This window comes from Myotis brandtii, unplaced genomic scaffold, assembly GCF_000412655.1.
Source record: "Myotis brandtii unplaced genomic scaffold, ASM41265v1 scaffold277, whole genome shotgun sequence".
NCBI classification, from domain to species: Eukaryota; Metazoa; Chordata; class Mammalia; order Chiroptera; family Vespertilionidae; genus Myotis; species Myotis brandtii.
The window spans coordinates 1,641,260-1,661,460 of NW_005360548.1; the positions used below are offsets into that span (position 1 = coordinate 1,641,260).

Genomic DNA, 20,201 nt, shown 5'->3' on the forward strand with positions numbered 1-20,201 from the left:
ATGTGGCCCTAACATGCTGAGATTTGGGAGTCAAGACAGACTTGAGTTTAATCCTGGCTTGGCCACCTATTAACTGCATGATCCCAGGTAAGTCACTTCATTTGCCCCCCACCTCCATTTCTCTATGAAGTCCTTGGTACAGGGGCAGGCACATGGTAAACATGAATGTTTGCTGCCATTACTCATTTAAATCCTTACACCTCTCAAGTCCTGCCAGACCTGTCTTCATACTGTCTCCTCCAATCTGCCACCCCCATACCTTCAAATCATGCTGTGCTCTTTATTTGGAATGCCCAATTCCTTTCTCTCTTCTGGTTCAAACCCCCATCCAATATTGTTCCAGCTTGGTCCTGCAGTACCTGCAGTCCCCATCATGGGGAGAAGAAATGTATGGGCACCCTCCTCTTAATGAGGTATGAGTATCTTCGGGAGATCACTTTTAGGTGGAGCCATTGTAGCACAGTAGTTAAGAGTATGACTTAATTACTCAGTTTGGCTCAGTGGATAGAGCATCAGCCTGCGGACTCAAGGGTCCCAGGTTCGATTCCGGTCAAGGGCATGTACCTTGGTTGCGGGCACATCCCCAGTAGGGGGTGTGCAGGAGGCAGCTGATCGATGTTTCTCTCTCATCAATGTTTCTAACTCTCTATCCCTCTTCCTTCCTTTCTGTAAAAAATCAATTAAAAAAAAAAAAAAAAGAGTATGAGCTATGGTCCTAGCTGGTTTGGCTTAGTGGATAGAGCGTTGGCCTGTGGATCGAAGGGTCCCGGGTTCGATTCTGGTCAAGGGCACATGCCCAGGTTGTGGGCTCGATCCCCAGTAGGAGGTGTGCAGGAGGCAGCCGATCAATGATTCTCTCTCATCATTGATGTTTCTATCTCTCTCTCCCTTCCATTAAAAAAAAAAAAAAATATGAGCTATGGAGCCAGTCTGCTTAGACTTAAATTTTGGCTACACCATGGCTGGTTTGGCTCAGTGGATGGAGCATCAGCCTGCGGACTGCAGGGTCAGAGGTTCGATTCTGGTCAAGGGCATGTATCTTGGTTGCAGGCTCCATTTGGGCCCTGGTCCGGGCCTGTGCAGAGAGGACCAATTGATATGTCTCTCTCACATGGATGTTTCTCTTTCTGTCTCTCCCTCTCCTTTCCACTCTCTGAAAATCAATGGGGAATATCCTTAGGTAAGGATTAACAACTACAACAACAAAATAATAATAAATTCTCGCTACACCACCTTGGACAAATGACTTTTCTGTGACAACTAATGAATGCATAGGTATAAAGTTCTCAGAACAGCTCTTGGCAAAGACTAAACACTTAATATATTTTAACTAGAATTATCATTAATATATCCTCCCAACCTGGACCCAGAAATTGTCATGCTCTGAGATTGGAAAACACCTTGGTTTGCTATATTTCCTAGAAATGCCCCCTATCCCTCTATCTTCCCTGATTCTCACTAGCACCTGGGAGGGAGGAGGGAGGCTACCAGGACATACATATTTAACTGGAGAAGAAAGAGGCTCAGGGGGTAACTGTTGTGTGCTAGGTGCCATACAGCTGGGCACCAGAGACCCAGGGTTCACCCCATCCACTGGCACGAATGACATGTCACTGCCACTTTTTCCTGGCCTGCTTTAACCAATGAGGATCTTAGAAACCTCTTGCTTTGAGTCAGGTCATGTTACTTTACCAATCCTTAAAAATATCACTCTCTTATCCTGTTCATTTCAACTAACATTTCAAAAACTCATTGTAATACCAGCTCCTCCTGCTCACCCCAGCCTTCAGGGTGCTTAATAAGAGAGCCCTTTCAAAACCACTTAGTTGGAGGCCAGTGCAATGATCAGAGGCAGGCTCAGGTGGAAGAATCCCTGGGTCTGAACCTTGGCCAGGTCCACCACTTGTTCTATGTGTGAACTTGAAAACATGATTTTACCTCCTGGGTCTCAGTGTTCTCATCTGTAGAATGGTGATAATAATATGGTTGTAATGAGGGTGAAATGAGATCATGTGTGAAAAGTATTAAGTATAGTCAATGCTCAACAATGTTACTTACTATTACTAATGCACAGCAGCATGAATTACAGCTTAAATGAACAGGCTTGGAAACATTTCATAGACACAACGCATTAATCTGAGGCCAGATACAAAAATCCAGAACGTCTGAGCTAGAAGGGACCTCAGATTATGTCATTAATTTAATGCCTTCAGAGGCCAGGCAGGTATCAGATATCACCAAAGAAGGATAGTGGTGGAGGCAGAGGCTGACTGGGGCACATGTGTAGGGTGTAAAAGGGATGACCAATGTTAAATTCCATCTTACTGTTGCCACCAGAAATACAGGCCTTGAGCTGCCAGATCTTTTGACTTTTCAAGAGAAGCTAAAATGTGGATTTTTAGGGAAAAATTCGATTTCTTATATTACCAAATTTATTTAAAAACACAACAAATAAAATCAAAGTTGAGTCTGGGCTCAACAAAACATATCTGTAGGTCAGACATAGCTCTGGGAATGCCAGTTCACCACCTCTGCACTCCCTCATAAGGTGAGGCCCAGAGAGGTTATGTGACTTTCCCAGGGCCACAGAGCAAGTAAAGAGATAGCCCAGTCTGTCCCTTTTCAAGTAGGCATGACCTCCTGGGACTCACTACCCCATCACCTGCATTTGCGTTGCTCCCAATACTGTTGATGACTGGCGGCACAGAGCTGGGTGAGTGGAAGGGAACGTGTCCATTTTCCCGGGGTGGCTTGTCCTGCCAGCCTGACCCTGCCTCCCTAGGGCCCAGCTCTGCAGGCCCCCCCCACTCATCTGAGCCCTGGCGAGAGTGGTAAGTGGGCTCGGGCCGGGTGCGGAAGCCACTAGCCAGCCGCTCTTCCAGGTGGCTCAGCCAGAGGGCCAGTGAGTTGCGGTCCTCCAGTGTGGTGGCCGGGTGGATGAGGGCATAAGAGAGCAGCTGGCGGCTCTCCTCGATGAAGGCATTGCTCTCGATCGAGTAGGCCAGCACTTTCTGTAGCAGCCTCATGTACTCCGACTTGGCCTCCGTGTTGCGTGGCTGAAGCAGGGGCAGATGGGACAGCAGGAGAGACACTACCTTCTCTTTGGACTCCTGCTGCCACTGGCTGACGATGGCTGCAAAGGAGACGAGAGAATGTTAGGGGAGCCAAAGTGGCGAACTCCTATAAACCCAAGGAGAGGGACCTATAGCCTGCTCCCTCAGCTCCAATCTCTTCTCCCTTCTTTCATGAACCCAACCTTGATCCTTATATAGGTGAGATCAAACATATGCATCCTGCTTCCAGAGTAATTTTTCCTGGTTCCATCACTCCTACTCTCGAAAAACCTGCTGTAGCTCCCAAATTTGCTCAGAATTTGATATGAGCTCCCTATCTCCAAGGCCTACTCTTACTTTTTTGTTGTTGTTAATCTTCATCTGAGGATATTTTTCTACTGTTTTTAGAGAGCATGGAAGGAAGGGGGGAGAAACACACAAAGAAACATTGATGTGAGAGGAACACATCAGTTGGTTGCCTCTCAGATATGCCCTGACTGGGGTTGGAGATCGAACCTGCAATCCAGGAACATGCCCTTGACCAGAATGGAATCCAGGACCCTTTAGTCCGTGGGTGGACGCTCTATCTACTGAGTCAAATTGGCTAAGGCTACTCTTCTTATTCTTTATCTTAGGGCCCCTACCCACTTTCCATATCAAAAAAGCCTCCTTCCTGATTAGGAGGACAGTGATCGCCTGGCAGATGTGGTTCAATGTTTGAGCTTCGACTCATGAAGCAAGACATCATGGTTCCTGGTCTGGGCACATATGCCTGGGTTTCAGGCTTTATATCCAGTGGGCAGCGTGTAGGAGGCAGCTGATTGATGATTCTCTCTCATCACTGATGTTTCTATTTCTCTCTCTAAAATCAATAAAAAAACATTGCCCTAACCTGTTTGGCTCGATTCTGGTCAAGGGCATGTACCTTGGTTGCAGGCACGTCCCCAGTAGGGGGTGTGCAGGAGGCAGCTGATCGATGTTTCTCTCTCATCGATGTTTCTAACTCTCTATCCCTCTCCCCTCCTCTCTGTAAAAAATCAATAAAATATATTTAAAAAAATAAAAATAAAAAACATTAAAAAAAGAGAGAAGACAGTGATTAAAAGCTTGGAGTCTAGAATCATATAGTATAACCCCCCCAACTTACTAGCTAGACCTTGGGCATGTCACCTTAAACCTCACTAACACTGATTTCTTCACCTAAAAAATTTTGGAGACAATTACAGCACCCAATTCACAGTGTTGCTTTGAGACTCAATGAGTTAATAAAGAATGGAAAGTGGCCTGGGATACAGAACATCAATATATATAAAAGCCTAAGCAACCATCTGACTGGTTGCTATGATGTGCACTGACCACCAGGGGACAGACGCTCAATGCAGGAGCGGAAACCACAGGCATGGAAACATGGAACAACTGATGAATCTCAGAGGGAAGGGGGAAGTGGGGAAGGTGGGAAGAGATTAACCAAAGATCTTATATGCATACTAGAGGCCTAGTGCACAGATTCGTGCACTGGTGGGGTCCCTCGGCCTGGCCTGCACCCTCTCACAATGCAGGACCCCTTGGGGGATATTGGAGAGTTGTTTTCGGCCCAATCTCTGCAGGCCAGGCTGAGGGACTCCACTGGTGCATGAATCCACGCACCAGGCCTCTAGTAAAGGGTGTCCCAAAATTCACGCAAGAAGTAATTTTGATAGAAAACACAGGTTTATAATTAAAAATTGTAAATTTTTTATTGATTCATAAAGTATACAGTATAGGGTTATGTATGGAATAGCATATCGGGTAAATGGCCTCCACGGCTTTGCTGGCACATACGCACTCTTTTGTTATGGAAAATTTCAACAAAAGAGTGCGTGTGTGCCAGCAAAGCCGTGGAGGCCATTTACCCGATATACTATTCCATACATAACCCTATACTGTATACTTTATGAATCAATAAAAAATTTACAATTTTTAATTATAAACCTGTGTTTTCTATCAAAATTACTTCTTGCGTAAATTTTGGGACACCTTTTGTTTAATAAATGCTCATTGTTGTTTAGTCTCTGCCTCTACATTCCCCCCCTTCAACCTGTCCCATAAACCCAGATGAATTTATCTTCCTAAAGCACACCAAGATGTCATGTTCCTGACCAGGAGGTTACAATGGTAACCAGCACCAATAGACTAAAGTTCAAGAACTCCTAACCCTACATCACCATCATTTCCAGGACACTCCTTACCTCTTATCACTCCAGATAAAGACTTAACTCAGGATATCCCCATCTTCGCTGGGCCTTTCTCCAGGCCACATTCATCTAAGCTTCCACTCAAGCTAAGATTCAAGGATTTACCCTACAACAGTCTCTTTCCTCCTATCCAAATTCTATGTCTTTTATGACTGCCAAAACCTATCTTCCTCTGAGAAGTCTCTCCTGGCTACTCCATGCCATGGTGATGTTTCCTCCCAACCCCACAGTCTGAAGACCTGAGTCTGTCCTGTGGAGATGAGCCAGGTTTCCCCTCTTGACCCAGAAGAGAGCTCCCTAAGGATAAGGCCCCAGGCTGGTTATAAAAGGAGGCTTTGGGAGAACTGTTACAGGTCTATCTTCCTTGAAAACCCTGTTACCCAGCCCAGCAAGTGTAGCTCAATGGTTGAGCGTTGATCTATGGTCTCAGTTCGATTCCTGGTCAGGGCACATGCCCAGGTTGCAGGTTTAGTCCCTAGTGGGAAGTGTGCAAGAGGCAGCCCCATCAATGGTTCTCTCATCATTGATGTTTCTCTCTCTCTCTCCCTCTCCTTTCCTCTCTGAAAAAAACCCACAAACAAACAAAAAAACCCTGTTACCCCTTCCAAGACTAGCTCAATAGAGTAGAGGATGGCGTGTAATGCTGACAGGGCAAAAAAAAAAAAAAAAAAAAAAAAAACTCCAAGAATACCAATACCTGAGTAAAGAGAGAATGATCAAGGGCTGGGGCCAACTCTGCTAATTGAGCAATTGAGCTAATACCTGCAGCCAAGGCAACAATTTGCAAATATCTAACAAGGTTGTTCTGAAATGAGCTATTGGGCTACTGGTAAGGTCCTGGAAAGGGGCAAAGGAGGTGGCTCTAACCAACAGAGCTAGCACTCTAGTTAGGTGGGTCATGAAAAAGAAAAGGCAGCCCTGGCCGGTTGCTCAGTGGTTAGAGTGTTGGCTGCAGACCAAAAGGTCAGAGGTTCAATTCCCGGTCAAGGGCATGTACCTCGGTTGCAGGCTTGATCCCTGGCCCCAATTGCAGTGCAAGCAGGAGGCAGCCAATCGATGTGTCTCTCTCACATCAATATCTCCCTTTCTCTCCCCTATCTCCCTCCCCTCCACTCCCTCTTTAAAAATAAATCAATGGAAAAAATATCCTTGGGTGAGGATAAAAAAAGAAAAGGTAGAGACATAGCTTAGGTCCCTTCTCTCCCACTTAATGACCATGGGACTCTGGGCAAATGTAATCTCTTCACTGAGCTCTACTTTCTCTATCTGTAGAGTGGGGCTCAGAATCATTCCTACCTGGCATGGCTGCTATGAATTAAGTGAGACCATAGCACACAGTGAGTCCTTAGTAAACATTAGCTGTTATTTCTAGGATCAGTTATTATATCTTATCATGGTTCCTTCCCTTCAAATACCCAGTGGGCACAGCCAACTCCCAGCACAGGAAACAGACAGGCTGGGAATAAGCATGTATATAAGGAGAGCCCCAGAATTCTAGGCATCTGGATTTCAAGTGAGCCCTGCATCTGAAGTGTCTCAACACAACTTCCTTAGGGCTTAAGGTTCCAAGGACCTCGGGTCTCCTACACCTGGCCACTGGGAACTTTGCATAAAAACCCTTTGCACCTCTCTTTCTTTTAATGACCTGTTTGGAAATCTATGGCTTAGGAATTCACATAAACTTCTAATTCTGCCTAAGTTTGTAGCTCTGGGAAAATGACTCACACACACAACTCCCAACTCCTGGCCATATATAACTGCACATTTTCTTGGCCTGGGACTCTCTGCTCTAAGCTTCCTAGAGAACACCTGTTGAAGTGCCCATGGATTCATCCATTTATTCAGATTATCAATTCATGCTATGCCCATATTACTGACCAAAATAGAACATTAATACAGTAATCCCCCACCTTATCCATGGAGTTTCCAAGACCCCCAGTTGATACCTGAAACCACAGATAGTATGGAACCTTTATATACTATTTCCCCCCATACATACATAGTATGATAAAGTTTAGTTTATAAATTAGACACGGTAAAAGATTAGCAACAATAATAACATAAGAATTATAACAGTACTAGAGGCCCGGTGCATAAAATTTCATGCACTAGAAGGGGGTCCCCTCAGCCCGGCCTGCCCCCTCTCACAGTCCGGGAGCCTCAGGGGTGGGAGGCAACCCGGTGATCAGGGGAAGGCGACACCCCATCACACCTCTGCTGCTGCCGCAGCACAAGTCTCGGCCGGCCCTGGTTACCTGAGCCTCGGGCAGCCCTGGGTGGCTGGGCAGTCAATAGCTGAGGCTTGCTTGCGCCTCGGGCCAGCCCTGGGCAGCTGCGCGGAGCGGCTGCACCTGCCTGGGGGCGGGCCTGGCCTTGCCGCGTGCTTGCCACCCTGGTGGGGCTGAGGGGACTGGGCGCCACCATCTTGTGGCTGTGGGCACCGCCATCTTTGAGGGTGGGACAGTCAATTAGCATATTACCTCCTTATTGGCTGTGGGCACCGCCATCTTTACGACAATGTGAGGGTCAATTAGCATATTCCCTCTTTATTAGGTAGGATACTGCAATAAATATTATGTGAATGTGGTCTCTCTCCCCCAAAATATCTGATAACCAAGATGGCTACTAAGTGATGAATGAGGTAGTCAGTGTATACAACACAATACACTGGACAAAGGGACAATTCACATTCCAGGTGGGATGGAGTGGGACAGTGTGAGATTTCTTCATGATACTGAGAATGGTACACAACTTAAAACTTATGAATTGTTTATTTCTGGAATTTTGCATTGAATATTTTTGGACCATGTTTGACTGTGGGTAACTGAAACCATGGAATGCAAAACCACAGATAAAAGGGGGGACTACTGTAGTATACAATCTATAATAATAAAAGCATAATATGCAAATTGACTGAACGACCAAACAGCAGAACGACCATCCGGACAACCTTCCGGATGACCATGCTATGACACACACTGGTGCCAGGCCAGCCAAGGCGGGTGCAATGCGATTAGTTGGGGGGCCCTGCCATCACCCCGCAATCACCCCACAAAGGGAGGCCCAGGCCACCGGCCAGTGATGCTGTGGCAGGTGTGTGGGGCTGACCAGCTATTGCACCCCACTGACCGGTGGCGGGGTGGGGGGAGGGGGCAGTGCCGCACAGATGGCAAGCAGTGGCAGCAGCAGGGGCAGGGCCAGCTGCCGGCAGCCAGGGGAAGGAAAGTCCCGATAGGTCCTGATTGCCGGCCAGGCCTAGGGACCCTACCCGGACTGCGAGAGGGCATAAGGCCGGGCTGAGGGACACCCCCCACCCCCCCGTACTAATTTCGTGCACTGGGCCTCTAGTAATAGTAATAACTGAGCATTTACTATGAGCCAGACTCTATGCTAAGAACATACTTGCTTTTCATTCTCAACCCAACCCTGTTTTAGCATCCCTATCTTGAAGATGAGGAAATGGATTTGGAAAGGTGAAGTCACTTCCCCAAAGGGAAGAGCCAAGATCCAAATCCAGGGCTGCCTGCCTCCAGAATTGGGAGGAACTTCACCCATACCCCTCTACTATCTCTCCAATGCCAGGTATCTTTTTTTCCCCCCTGTCCCTGGCTTTGCAGATTCCCTTTAGGACCTGCTACTCAAGGCTAGAAAATTTCATCCTCTCCATCTGTCTCTTCTCTTTTTTTAAAAAAAAATCTTTCTTTTTAAATGTTTTTATTGATTTTAGAGAGAGAGAAAGGGAGAGGGATAGATAGTAACATTGATGAGAGACAAACATTGATTTCCTGCCTCCTGCACACCCCCTACTGGGGATGGAGCCTGAAACCTGGGCATGTGTCCTGACTGGGAATTGAACCATGACCTCCTGGTTCATGGCTGGAAGCTCAACCACTGAGACACACCGGCCAGGCAATCTGTCTCTTTTCTTGAACTAGTTCCCATGACCACAAAGCTGTCTCAGATCATCTCCAGATCTAAGGCTCTTCCCAAGGTCAGATAGGCCTTCCTGACTTCAGAGAGCCTTCACCTTTCCAGTCCTCCCAGCTCCATCTGGCACTGAATCACATGGGAAGGAACTCCCTGACACTTTATTTCTCTGACTTAGTCCCTGGGTTTTCAGTTCTTGATGAGAGGAAGAAAAAATAGAGTGATTAAAATTAGGGACAAAGTCAAAGACTTGTATCCCAGCTGTGTCACCCAGTTGCATGGGTAATATGCTTCCTCTGTAAAAGAGGGATTATAGGGCTGCCAAGAGGATTTAGGGAAACAATGAAATGGAAAGCACCTGACAGTCTGTCCATAGTAAGCACTCAGTATATGACTCAAAGATTGGTGTTTTTCTCCATTCTCCAGCAGTCAGCCTGCCCTTTCAGCCCTATCCTGATGTTCTCAATCACTGTTGTTTAGGCCTTCAGGGTTGCCAGAAGCATCTGGGACAGAGAGAAGCCTTGTCTAGTCCCTCCCCCACCCCAGGGTACTGCCGGGACCCCAAGGCTAAGGGACACAGATTCTCCTCTGGTACTGCCATGGGATGTGACAGAACAGCCCCAAGGATTGGGCTCAATGAAGGACCTTGTTCTACTGTGGACCCTAGGGAAATGTGTGTTTATGTGTCCGTGTGGTGGTGTGTTGGGAGGGTGGGCCTCCCATGACTGGGAAGCATCAGTAAGCAGTGGAACTGGTCCAAAGAATTTGTGCAGCCTCAGGCCCCTTGGGGTGAGCCCAGCTGGGGCTACAGATGAGGGGTGGGGATGGAACTTCTAGTTTCCTGCCCAGATCAGAAAAGTCTGGCTCAGAGTTGAGGCATAGCAGGGACCCAATGAATACCTGCACAATTGAACCCAGATGGTCCCTCTGAAGATAGTGGTGTCTATGTGTGTATAATGTGTTCTTTCTAGGATCCCCTGACCTCAGGTTACCCTCTCTTGTGTCCCAGCAGAGTATACTAAGTAAGAGCACAAGTTTAACAGGCAAAGTTGCCTGGATTAGAAAAACCCAGCTCTGTCTCCATGACCTAGGTTAACATAATCACAGGCCAGTCCTTTAACCTCTCTGAGTCTTGGTCTCCTTTTCTGTACAATATGGGGTAGTAAAAACCCCTTCATCACAGGACTCTAGTAAAATTCAATGAGACAACTGTGCATAGCACCTAACATGTATAAAGTGTTCCATACATTTTAACTGTCATTGCTGTTCCTGGCTAAAGATTTAGAGCCCATGCTGTTTTGGGGGCTGGGGGAGGAGCAATTTATATAGGAGGGCACATCTGAGTCTCCCTCTTAAGATTCCCAACAGGATCGGGGAGTTTCATACAGTTATTTACCAAAACATAAACATCTCTGATTCTTCTGAGCCAGAAGCACAACAAGCCATGATGAAATTCTGGAGGTGGGTGGATGGGGAGAGGGGCTAAGGGATGCCATGATGCCAACTGCTGATTCTCACCAAGCTGCCAACCTGGACTCCACACGTATAGAGAAGATGAGGTAGACTGCATAAGAGTGCCCTTTTTGGCCAGGTGATCAGAGCTAAGTAGGTCATGAACCTGGGTCCTGGCAAATCACAGGAGCCAAATATATCTTGGAGACTGCCATAACAGCAAACCCATTTTTATGTGCTGGCTGTTGCAACAATCGTGGCAGCCTCAGGCACTAGTTAGAGGGGCTGGGGTTTGGCTCCAAACATGGCCGCCTCTGCCTCACTCCAGCTCACATAAACATGGGGGATTCTGGGGGCTTACATTTTTGTTTGATGAACTATGTCAGTAGAGTTTGAAGGGAGGGTATAAGCATCAGAGTTGAGCTCTAGTGACTCACTCAGTCATGGCCCCCTCCTGACCTCAGTTTCCCCACCCAGTTTCAGTGAGCCAGGGAGGGAGGGGCTTAAACCTGCTGGATATTGGGACTCTGACTCAGAGGACAAGAGGAGGAAAGAAATGCAGGAAATGTGACTCAGGAAGCTATAGGATCAGGGAGGGAAGGGGATTTCAGCTTCTCTGGCCCCACCCTTCTGGTCCAAGTCAGCATCAGGGGAAAAGAGAGACAAAATTACTGTTATAACTCCAAACAGGCAGGGAAGACAGCATTGGGAGAAGGAACAGGGATGACAAAAAGGAAACCTGGGGACTCTCCTTGCCTGTTCAGATTCTGCTTCCATGAAACCAACGCTAGCTGCCTAGGTTGGGGGACTTCCCAGTTGCTTGAGAGGAAGAGACAGCCCAGACCAGAGCCCTCTTCTACAGCCCCCACTCTCAACATGTCACAAAACAGTACCCTAAACACCTTTCTGGGCCCACCCAGAAACAGTGTCAACATCAAGACAAATGGTTCTCCACTGGATGCACACAAGAGTCAACTAGAGAGCTTAAAAAACATCAGAATCTCTGGAAATAGGACCCAGGCCACAGGTTCATTTAATAAAGAGCCTGGATGATTCTGACATGAAGCCAGAGTTAGGACCCACTTTCCTTAATCAAGTCCTCTGCATTCCCTACACTTTCTGAGGAGATGGACAGGTGGGCAGCTCTGATCCAAACCCAAACCTGAACCCAGAGTCTCCCTGGGAGAACTGGAGGAAGTACCAGGGTTGGGTGGGTGAGATATGAAATACAAACCCAGAAGATGGCAGAGGACCTGCCTTACTGTTTTAGCCCTCTTGGCCCGAAGGGATCTGAAAAAGTTGAAGAACTTCAGATCCTGTAATAGACAGGGAATTAGTGGACTGACTGACCCAAGATTTGGTTTGTGGAGTAGGCGTGCATCTTGGTGGGGATGAGGGACAGATTCACTGATGGATCCATCTCATAAAATATTAAGAACTATTGCTTTAGAAGAATGTGCTGGGCCCCCAAACAAAGTAATATGCATGGTCATAAGTCTGCCTTCTTTGCACATTCTTTCAGAACCCAAAAGGTACTGGGAGAGTATCTATAACAATGTCTTCACTCTCCAGATGTAGATCCTCAGGCCCAAGAGGGGTGGGGCTGGCCCAGGTCTCAAGAGGTGTTAGTGGCAGAGCTGGATCTGGAACTCCTGGATGACAAATGAATCATCCAGCAGGGCTTCATTGTTCAAACTGCCGGTTCAGCAGAAGAACCTGGGTACTTGTTCCCAAACCTATCCCCTCAGGATTCTAAGTAAGTGGGTCTGGGTAAAGGGCCCAGGAATCTGAGTTTTAAGTCACCTCCTCTCCCACCAGGTGATTCTGCCAATGATTTAAGTTTGGGAAACACCAGGGAATGGGAAGGCCATATGAACAGAGGAGGAATAACAGAGGGTGCATACAGCTCCTTTCACGAGGCAGGCACCTAAGCCCAGGAAGTAGTTCCTTCCTTCACCAAGGTGGCTGTTCTACTTGACTGTGGGAGCAAGTCAGAAGACACAGACTTCCTTAGTCTTGGAGCCCCATGACTATTAGGAGAGAGGCATTAAAGGCCCAACAAAATTTACCTTTTAGAAAAGAGGCATCCAAGACTCTACCAAATTTCTCTGTCGTGCTTTGCTCTAATCCTGCCAGGCTTCCTGTTGACTCTGGAACATACCATGGCTCTCCCTCTTTTCTCATTCTAAGTTTTCCCTACTTCTCTATTCATCTAAGTATTAGCTTGTTATATTCTCTGACATGGGACTCAGGATAAAAACCTTGATTCATATATTCATTCATTAGTCAATTCATTCCACAGCAATTCTCAACACTAGTTAGGCATTAACTCCAACATACCAATGCAAACCATCTTGGATGGGCCTCAGGTTCCTTGTACAAAGGGTTCTTCAAGGGCAATGTGGTAATAATAAATACTGAAATGCATATAACTTCAAATTTAGCAATCCCACAGAATTCTAGGAATTTATCCTACAGATGATTAAAGGGTACTCATTACAGTACTGTTTATAAGAGTAAAGCTGAACATAGCCTGTGGTAGAGTCTACTGGTCAACAGCAAGACCTCTATAAAGTCAAATTCTAGCTCTACTTCTGACCAGATGACTCTGGGAAGTCACTAAACCTTCCCAGACCGCAGTCTCCTCATCTGTAAAGTGAGGAAATAGTGAGACCTACCTCACAGAGCTATTGGGAGGGTTAAATGAGTAATAAAGGTAATGTACTGCTTGATACACAGGTAGGATTCTATGTTACCTATTCTTACTACTAAGCCACCATTAATAACAATGATATATACATGTATGTGCTGAATATGTAATGATCTTCAAGTTATTATTGTTCAAGTGAAAAAAAGCAACTGGTTAATATGCTCAGTGTTCTATGCAATAAAACAATCAAAACAATGAAAAAGCTGGAGGAAAAATATGACTATGTTCATACAGAATATCTCACAAAATACACACAAATTGGGAACATGGAAGTCTGGAAGGGAGACTTTACTTTTCGCCTTTCAAATGGTTTGATTTTATCACAAGTTTTAAAAACAACTAAAGAACGAAAAATGCTCTAATAAATAAACAGCAATAAGCACAATGGTGAATCTGATATGTAGTCAAGATTGGCACTCAGTGCTCATCCAACTGCCTGCTCAAGATGGGATTGTGAGGATATGTATAAGACACTGGCCTGCCCCAAAGCAACCCCCATTCTGGGTGCAGAGCCATATTACAACCACGAAACTCCTGCCCCTGGTGCTAGAGCAGAGGGGAGTCCTCCCTGCTTGGGAGGGTGAGAAGGATATCAAATGGCTGAGCTCTGGACCTGCTGCAGCTAAGCTGGGTTACTGCTGCTCACTGTCTGCCAGACTGGGACTTAAGCTGGTATGACTCCTGGCCTGAAGAACCATCTTCTCCTACAACCATGGTGCTTCTGCGATTTGTACCTAAAGACTGGGTAAAATACAGGTGACTGTTTCTAAGGCAGGTGATCCTGGGGAGATGAGGGAAGCACGGCAGCTGTGGTTCCCCAAATCCTAATCCTAGCAGCCCATGCTGGCTTCTTCACCTATACCCGTGGTCGGCAAACTGTGGCTCGTGAGCCACATGCGGCTCTTTGGCCCTTTGAGTGTGGCTCTTCCTAAGCCTTAGGAGTACTCTAATTAAGTTAGTAACAATGTACCTACCTATATAGTTTAAGTTTAAAAAATTTGGCTCTCAAAAGAAATTTCAACCGTTGTACTGTTGATATTTGGCTCTGTTGACTAATGAGTTTGCCGACCACTGACCTATACAATGAGGATAATGACAGTATCTATCTCATGGGTTTATTGGGAGGACTACATGAGTTATTGACAATAAACACAACAATTTACATTTACTGAGTGTTTACTACATGACAGGCACTAGTCTCAGAGTTCACAATCACCTAGAAGGTAAAGTCAGATATCAACTTGAGTTTAAAGACAAGGAAATCAAGGCTCAGAAAGATTAAGTATGGCAATAACAGAACTGGGACGTTTGACTTTAGAGACACCGAAGAACACTGCTTTCGAAGTTACTATAAAAGTAAAGCCAGGCCTGGCCGGTGTGGCTCAGTGGTTGAGTGTCAACCTATGAACCAGGAGGTCACAATTCATGGGCTCGATCCCCAGTAAGGGGTATGCAGGAGGCAGCCGATCAATGATTCTCTCATCATTGATGTTTCTATCTCTCTCTTCCTCTCCCTTCCTCTCTGGAAAAAAAAAAAAAAGTAAAGCCAGTACTTGGCTTGCTGTAAGGGCTCAGTGTGAACTATTATTATGGGGAAGAAGGTGGGAAGGGTCTAGACACACTTTACATGGGGTCCCTCTCTCCAGCTAGCTTTCAGGTGTGCATGACTTGACCTCTTCTCTTGCCTCCATCTCTCTCACCTGTTACCAAGGACAACAGGTCTCCATCAGGCCTGTGGGGATCCAGAAGGCCAAAATGGCTTCAACAGAGTCTCTTGAGATGGTTCTCTTACCTGACTCCTGTTTATGCCCAGGGCCCTAGGGAGAGGTTCTAGAAAAATCTGGCTTACCCATACCAGTGCCAACCTCACGGGACAGAGCACTCTCTACTGCAGCGGTCACCAACCAGTGGTCCGTGGACCACTGGTGGTCCATGAGGTCCAAAAGGTTGGCAACCGCTGCTCTACTGAGTGGTAAGGGAACTGAAATGGACTAATCTTAAATTCAATATTCTCTTGAAGCTGTTTATGATTTAAGTCCAACTTATTTTTCAGGGGTTAAGGATAGTATAAGATGACTTGTAAATTTGGAAGAGTTCTAAAATATCCTCCTAGCTCTGATGTCCTGGAGCCTGAAAAATGAATTAATGCTCCCCTTCAATCCCCCTTTCATAGGTAATGACTTTAGTCTGTTTGTTTCAACTTCACAGACAAGCCACCCTACGTGATTCTTCCTTTGCTGTGGGTAGTTTCCAGTTTGCACTGCCCACCCTCAGAAGTCCCCCATTCCATGACTGAGGATAATTAGCAACAAAGCCCCAGGAAAGCCATGATGATAATTTGGGAGGTCAGGGACTCCCCACCCACCAAATCTAGAACCCACATTTCTTAGCACCATTGTTGGGTAGGCCTCCTCAACCATCTGACATCTGTTCCTGTTCTAGGTCTCCCTCCTACTCCCATCTCTGGGGGTGGAGACTTACCAGCACTGTTGGCCTCTGACTCCAGCAGGTGGATGTCATTGCAGTCCGCCAAGGAGTGTTCTAGACAGAGCTGCAGGAAGCGAGCCTGGGTGCGAGTGACCCGCTTCAGAAGTGACAGCAGGGCCACTGTCTGCTCACACTCATTCCAGCCCTTGAACCAGCCAGCGAGGATGCCCACCTGGTCTCGGAACATCATGGTGCCGGGCCTGGGGCCAGGGTGGGGGGTACGGCGGTGGCCAGGGCCAGCGCCGTCACATGGTCTCGGCTCCGGGTTCCTGTTACCTCTTCCCTGAAGGCCAGGGCTTGAGGACGTTCCCTGGCGTGGTGGCAATAGGTGGTGGGGGGAGGAAACCTGCTCACATCGGGGAAGGTCTTGGTCCAGCCACGCCTCTCCAGGCTCCTGCAAAAGGAAGCAAGGGGTCAGATAGAATGAAGGAGCTGGAAATGACCTGGTGCTGAGGGGGGAAGGAGTCTTCATGCCTTCCTCTTTCAGGCTATCCACTCTGTGGAGCTCCCAGGAGAAAGGTGAAGCCAATACCAGATACTAAACCAACTATCCCTCCAATCTTCAGATCCAAAGAAAAGGCTTGATCAGGACTCAAGAGACCTACCCTAAGATGCTACCCCTCAGGCTTGGCTGTCATAGGGCCAAAAGATGTGTATTTATTAATATATTTTAATTGGTTTCAGAGAGGATGGGAGAGGGAGAGAGAGATCGAAACATCAATGATGAGAGAGAATCATTGATTGGCTGTCTCCTGCATGCCCCCTACTGAAGATCGAGCCCGCAACCGAGGCATGTGCCCTTGACCAGAATCGAACCTGGGACCCTTCAGTCTGCAGGCTGACACTCTTATCTATTGAGCCAAACCGACTAGAGCCAAAGGATGTGAATTTAAAGCAGAGAGTAAGTTGGTAAGGTTTTCCAGAAGTGGGAAAAGGAGAGGCTGCACATTATAGGAAAAAAATCTGAATTAATGGAGACCTGGCCCCAGGTGACTTGACTACGCAGGCATATGACCCCAAGCACATGCCCTACCCTTGTTGGTCTCTGGCCACCTCCTCTGAGATCTGGACAAAGTGACTACTCACCTGCTGAAAGGACCTTATGAAGTATTTATATTATTTCAAGCTAAGACTTACAAAGCTAGGATGTGGGTGGGTGGTGAGGTGGTGACACCAGTGGAGATCTCAGGTATGTGAATACCTGATTAGTAATTGTCTGAGTACCTAAGGGTAAGGTATGGATAGAGAGGCCTTTTCAGAGATCTCAAACAGGCTAGGGGGGTCACCTCCTCCACTCTAGCTCTTACTCTAGAAAAGGTGCAACTCTGATTTTAAGATCCCATCTATCTCTACTCTGAGGTGAATCTCTTCCAGCTCCCTTCTTCATTCCCCTGAAGACTAACCCTGACCAAAGTGCTCTGGGTGGTGAAGTCCCTTTGGCTCCCAGAGATCTGAGGATGTCACCTAAAAGCCAAGGGGATGTCAATCTGAGGACAAGGGGGACACTTCAAAAGTCAAAAACTCCCAAGTAAGAAAGTGTCCAAATTCCTCTTAGGCAGGAACTACAAAGGAGCTGTGTCAACTGGACAGACAAGACAACAGGCCTGTTCTTCAGTTGACTGGTTTGTGGACACTACTCTGAAACCTTTTTCTAACTATTTCCAGCTCCAGGTCCCTATTCACATTTCCCATCTTTCTTGCTATCACTACCCTTGCCTCTACCCTCAAACCACATTTAGCTCCATCCCCCTCTTGCTGCCAAGAGGACTGAGAACTCCATACAAAGATCTATTGAAGCTGCTGTGCTCAGGTCTTAGGGAGCTACTGCCATCTCCTTGAACTTTCATGCTTCTGCTGAGGAAGGCTGCGAGGTACACTTGACAATGGCTGTGACTAACCTCACCAATCCTCTGTGGGACAACTGAACAGAGCAAACTGGCCTGGCTATCAATCCTTTGGATATAAGAAACAAGTGTGGAAGAAAATAGAACCTCCAAAATCTTTTTAAAAGGGAAATCAAATGTTGCCTCCCTGGCTTAAAATCCTCAATGACTTCCCATTGCACTTAAATAAAGCTTACACTAAACCTGAACGTCTTATCTTGTCCTACAGGACCCTGAAAGGTTCCTGTGGCCTCTCCAACTTCGTCTTGTACCAAGTTCTTTCTTGTTTCCTGGAATCCTCTTCCCCCAGACCTATCTATAGCTGGCTCCTACTTATCACTTAGGTCTCAGCTCTATGTCACTTCCTTAGAAAGATCTTCCCTGACCAATCTCACTCTCAGTCACTCTATTATGTTAAAAGTATTTCATTTCTATATAATTCAGCACCCTCAAATACCATCTTATTTATATTTGTTATTTTTCTCTTCCCCCCAAAATACAAGCTATACCATCATCACTCAGAGTCCAGACAATGACTGACACATAGAAGGTGTTCACAAATGAATGGATAAAAAAGGTGAGCATGGAAGTCACACTTGGGATTTCTACAGCCCTGGGGGAGAAGACAGAAAGAATGGCCCACAGGATGGTAAAGGGATTTGAAAATCATGAGAGAAAAATTTGAAGGCATTGAGGAAATTTCTCCTGGTGAAGGGAAGACTCAGGAGCAATTTCATAATTGACTTCAAATATCTGAAGAGGTAGCACACAGAAGAGGAATTAGATTTATTTACTTACTCCAGAGGAGAACCTGGGTAGACATTTCTAAGTGAGAGGCAACACAGGATATGGGAAATGTTGAAAGTCAAGAAAATTCAGTTCTAGTCTTGCCTCAGAACAGATTCCCTTGGATCTTTGAGCTTGTCTGCTCTATTCTCTAGAATATGTGAGATAAGCTAGATGGATCACACATGACAAAATGGGTTTTACTTCTCGGGCTAACTCAAATTCACTGGTAGTAGCTGCCTGGAGCACTGTGGTGAGAAGGATCCTGGAGCAATGAAACAATGGGGGAATGATTAATAATTTGGGCACACCTCAAGGAATGGGATATTATGTAGCTATTAAAAATATGCTTGCCCGGCCACGGTGGCTCAGTGGTTGAGCATCAACCTATGAACCAGATCATCACGGTTCGATTCCTGGACAGGGCACATGCCCGGGTTGTGGGCTCGATCCCCAGTTGGGGGTGTTTCTATCTCTCTCCCCTCTTCCTTCCTCTCTGAAATCAATAAAAATATATTTTAAAAAAATGTTTGATTTTGATAGCACAATACAAAAAAAAAATCTTTATATAGTGTTTGATCTTTACTGACCTGGAGTGATGTCCATAAGCTGCATAGTAATATGTACAATGTGATGTCATTTTTTTGTAAAAAGAAAAAAAAAGCCATATACAAAAACCATTATATATCATATCTGAATATATGTACACATATGTATATATGGATATAGAGAAATGTATAAAGGGATAGACCCTAAGGCTGTTCACACTGGTTACCTTGGAAAGGAGGAGGCATTAATAACACTCTCAACATAACTTTTTACTATTTCACTAGTTACAAGTAAACACATATTACTTCTATAAATTTTAGAGGAATTTAATTTAATTTTTAAAGTTTTAAGGGTACATGTTACTTTCTGGCTCAGTGAGAAAGAGTACTGATTATCAGTGCTTGCCCTGGATGCAGGATGGGTGAGTGGTAGCTCACGCGCCTGGAGACAGCCTTAACGTAAGGAAAAACTTTAAAATAATGTTATCTGTACAAGAATGGAACTGGCTGCCACGTGAGGAGGCAATAAGCTCTCTGGCTGCTGGAAGTGGTCAAGCGGAGGCTGAATGAACATCCCTCGGGAGTGGGAGGGATTCCTTCACTGGACAGCAACTTATAAGATAGAAGACATGTTACTATTTCAGAGGGAACATTTGTGATGGGAGGTTTGATATGCCAACAGCATTTACTGCAAAAGATGACCAAACCCACAAACAGACCAAAGTTGTGCACATTCTTTTCCATAAACTCTTTTATTGAGTTGTTACTTTTCCTAAGCAACAGCACTGTGTGTCCCAAATAAACTGTTAACTGCACATCAACCCAGCTTCTTTCCACAAGTCAAATGCTAGAAGCAAAGCCTTGGAACAGAGTGGGGTCTCAAACATGATGCTTTACACGGCCAGGTTTTAAACAGCAGGCTGGTGAAGACTATGGTGAGCTGGAAAGCACATACCCTGTCTAAAGGGAGAAGTCACAGTTTAGCTCTAATTAACTGGTGCCACGGGGGAATGTGGGTCTAGTACTGTTAGGTCTTTTATTTATTTTTTTAAAGAGAAACCAGAAATCTGGAATTTTAAATAAAATTCCTCTACTTTTAAATGTTGGAAATTAATTCACAT

The 20,201-nt window shown here is 45.9% G+C and overlaps 1 protein-coding gene across 3 annotated transcripts in view; it reads right to left on the reverse strand.

Moving 5' to 3' along the window:
- Positions 1 to 16,268, reverse strand: part of SAMD4B (sterile alpha motif domain containing 4B) — a 27,649-nt gene extending 11,381 nt beyond the window's left edge. For 2 of the 3 annotated variants that reach the window (XM_014541756.1, XM_005868825.2), the window contains exons 1-2: positions 15,858 to 16,268; positions 2,663 to 3,133 (exon numbers count right to left, since the gene is read on the reverse strand). In XM_014541756.1, coding sequence (XP_014397242.1) covers positions 2,663 to 3,133; positions 15,858 to 16,053 — 667 coding nt within the window. In that variant the 5' untranslated portion in view covers positions 16,054 to 16,268. The remainder of the gene's footprint in view (positions 1 to 2,662; positions 3,134 to 15,857) is intronic. The other variant, XM_005868826.2, reaches the window with a different exon arrangement.
- Between the last annotated feature and the right edge of the window lie 3,933 nt (positions 16,269 to 20,201).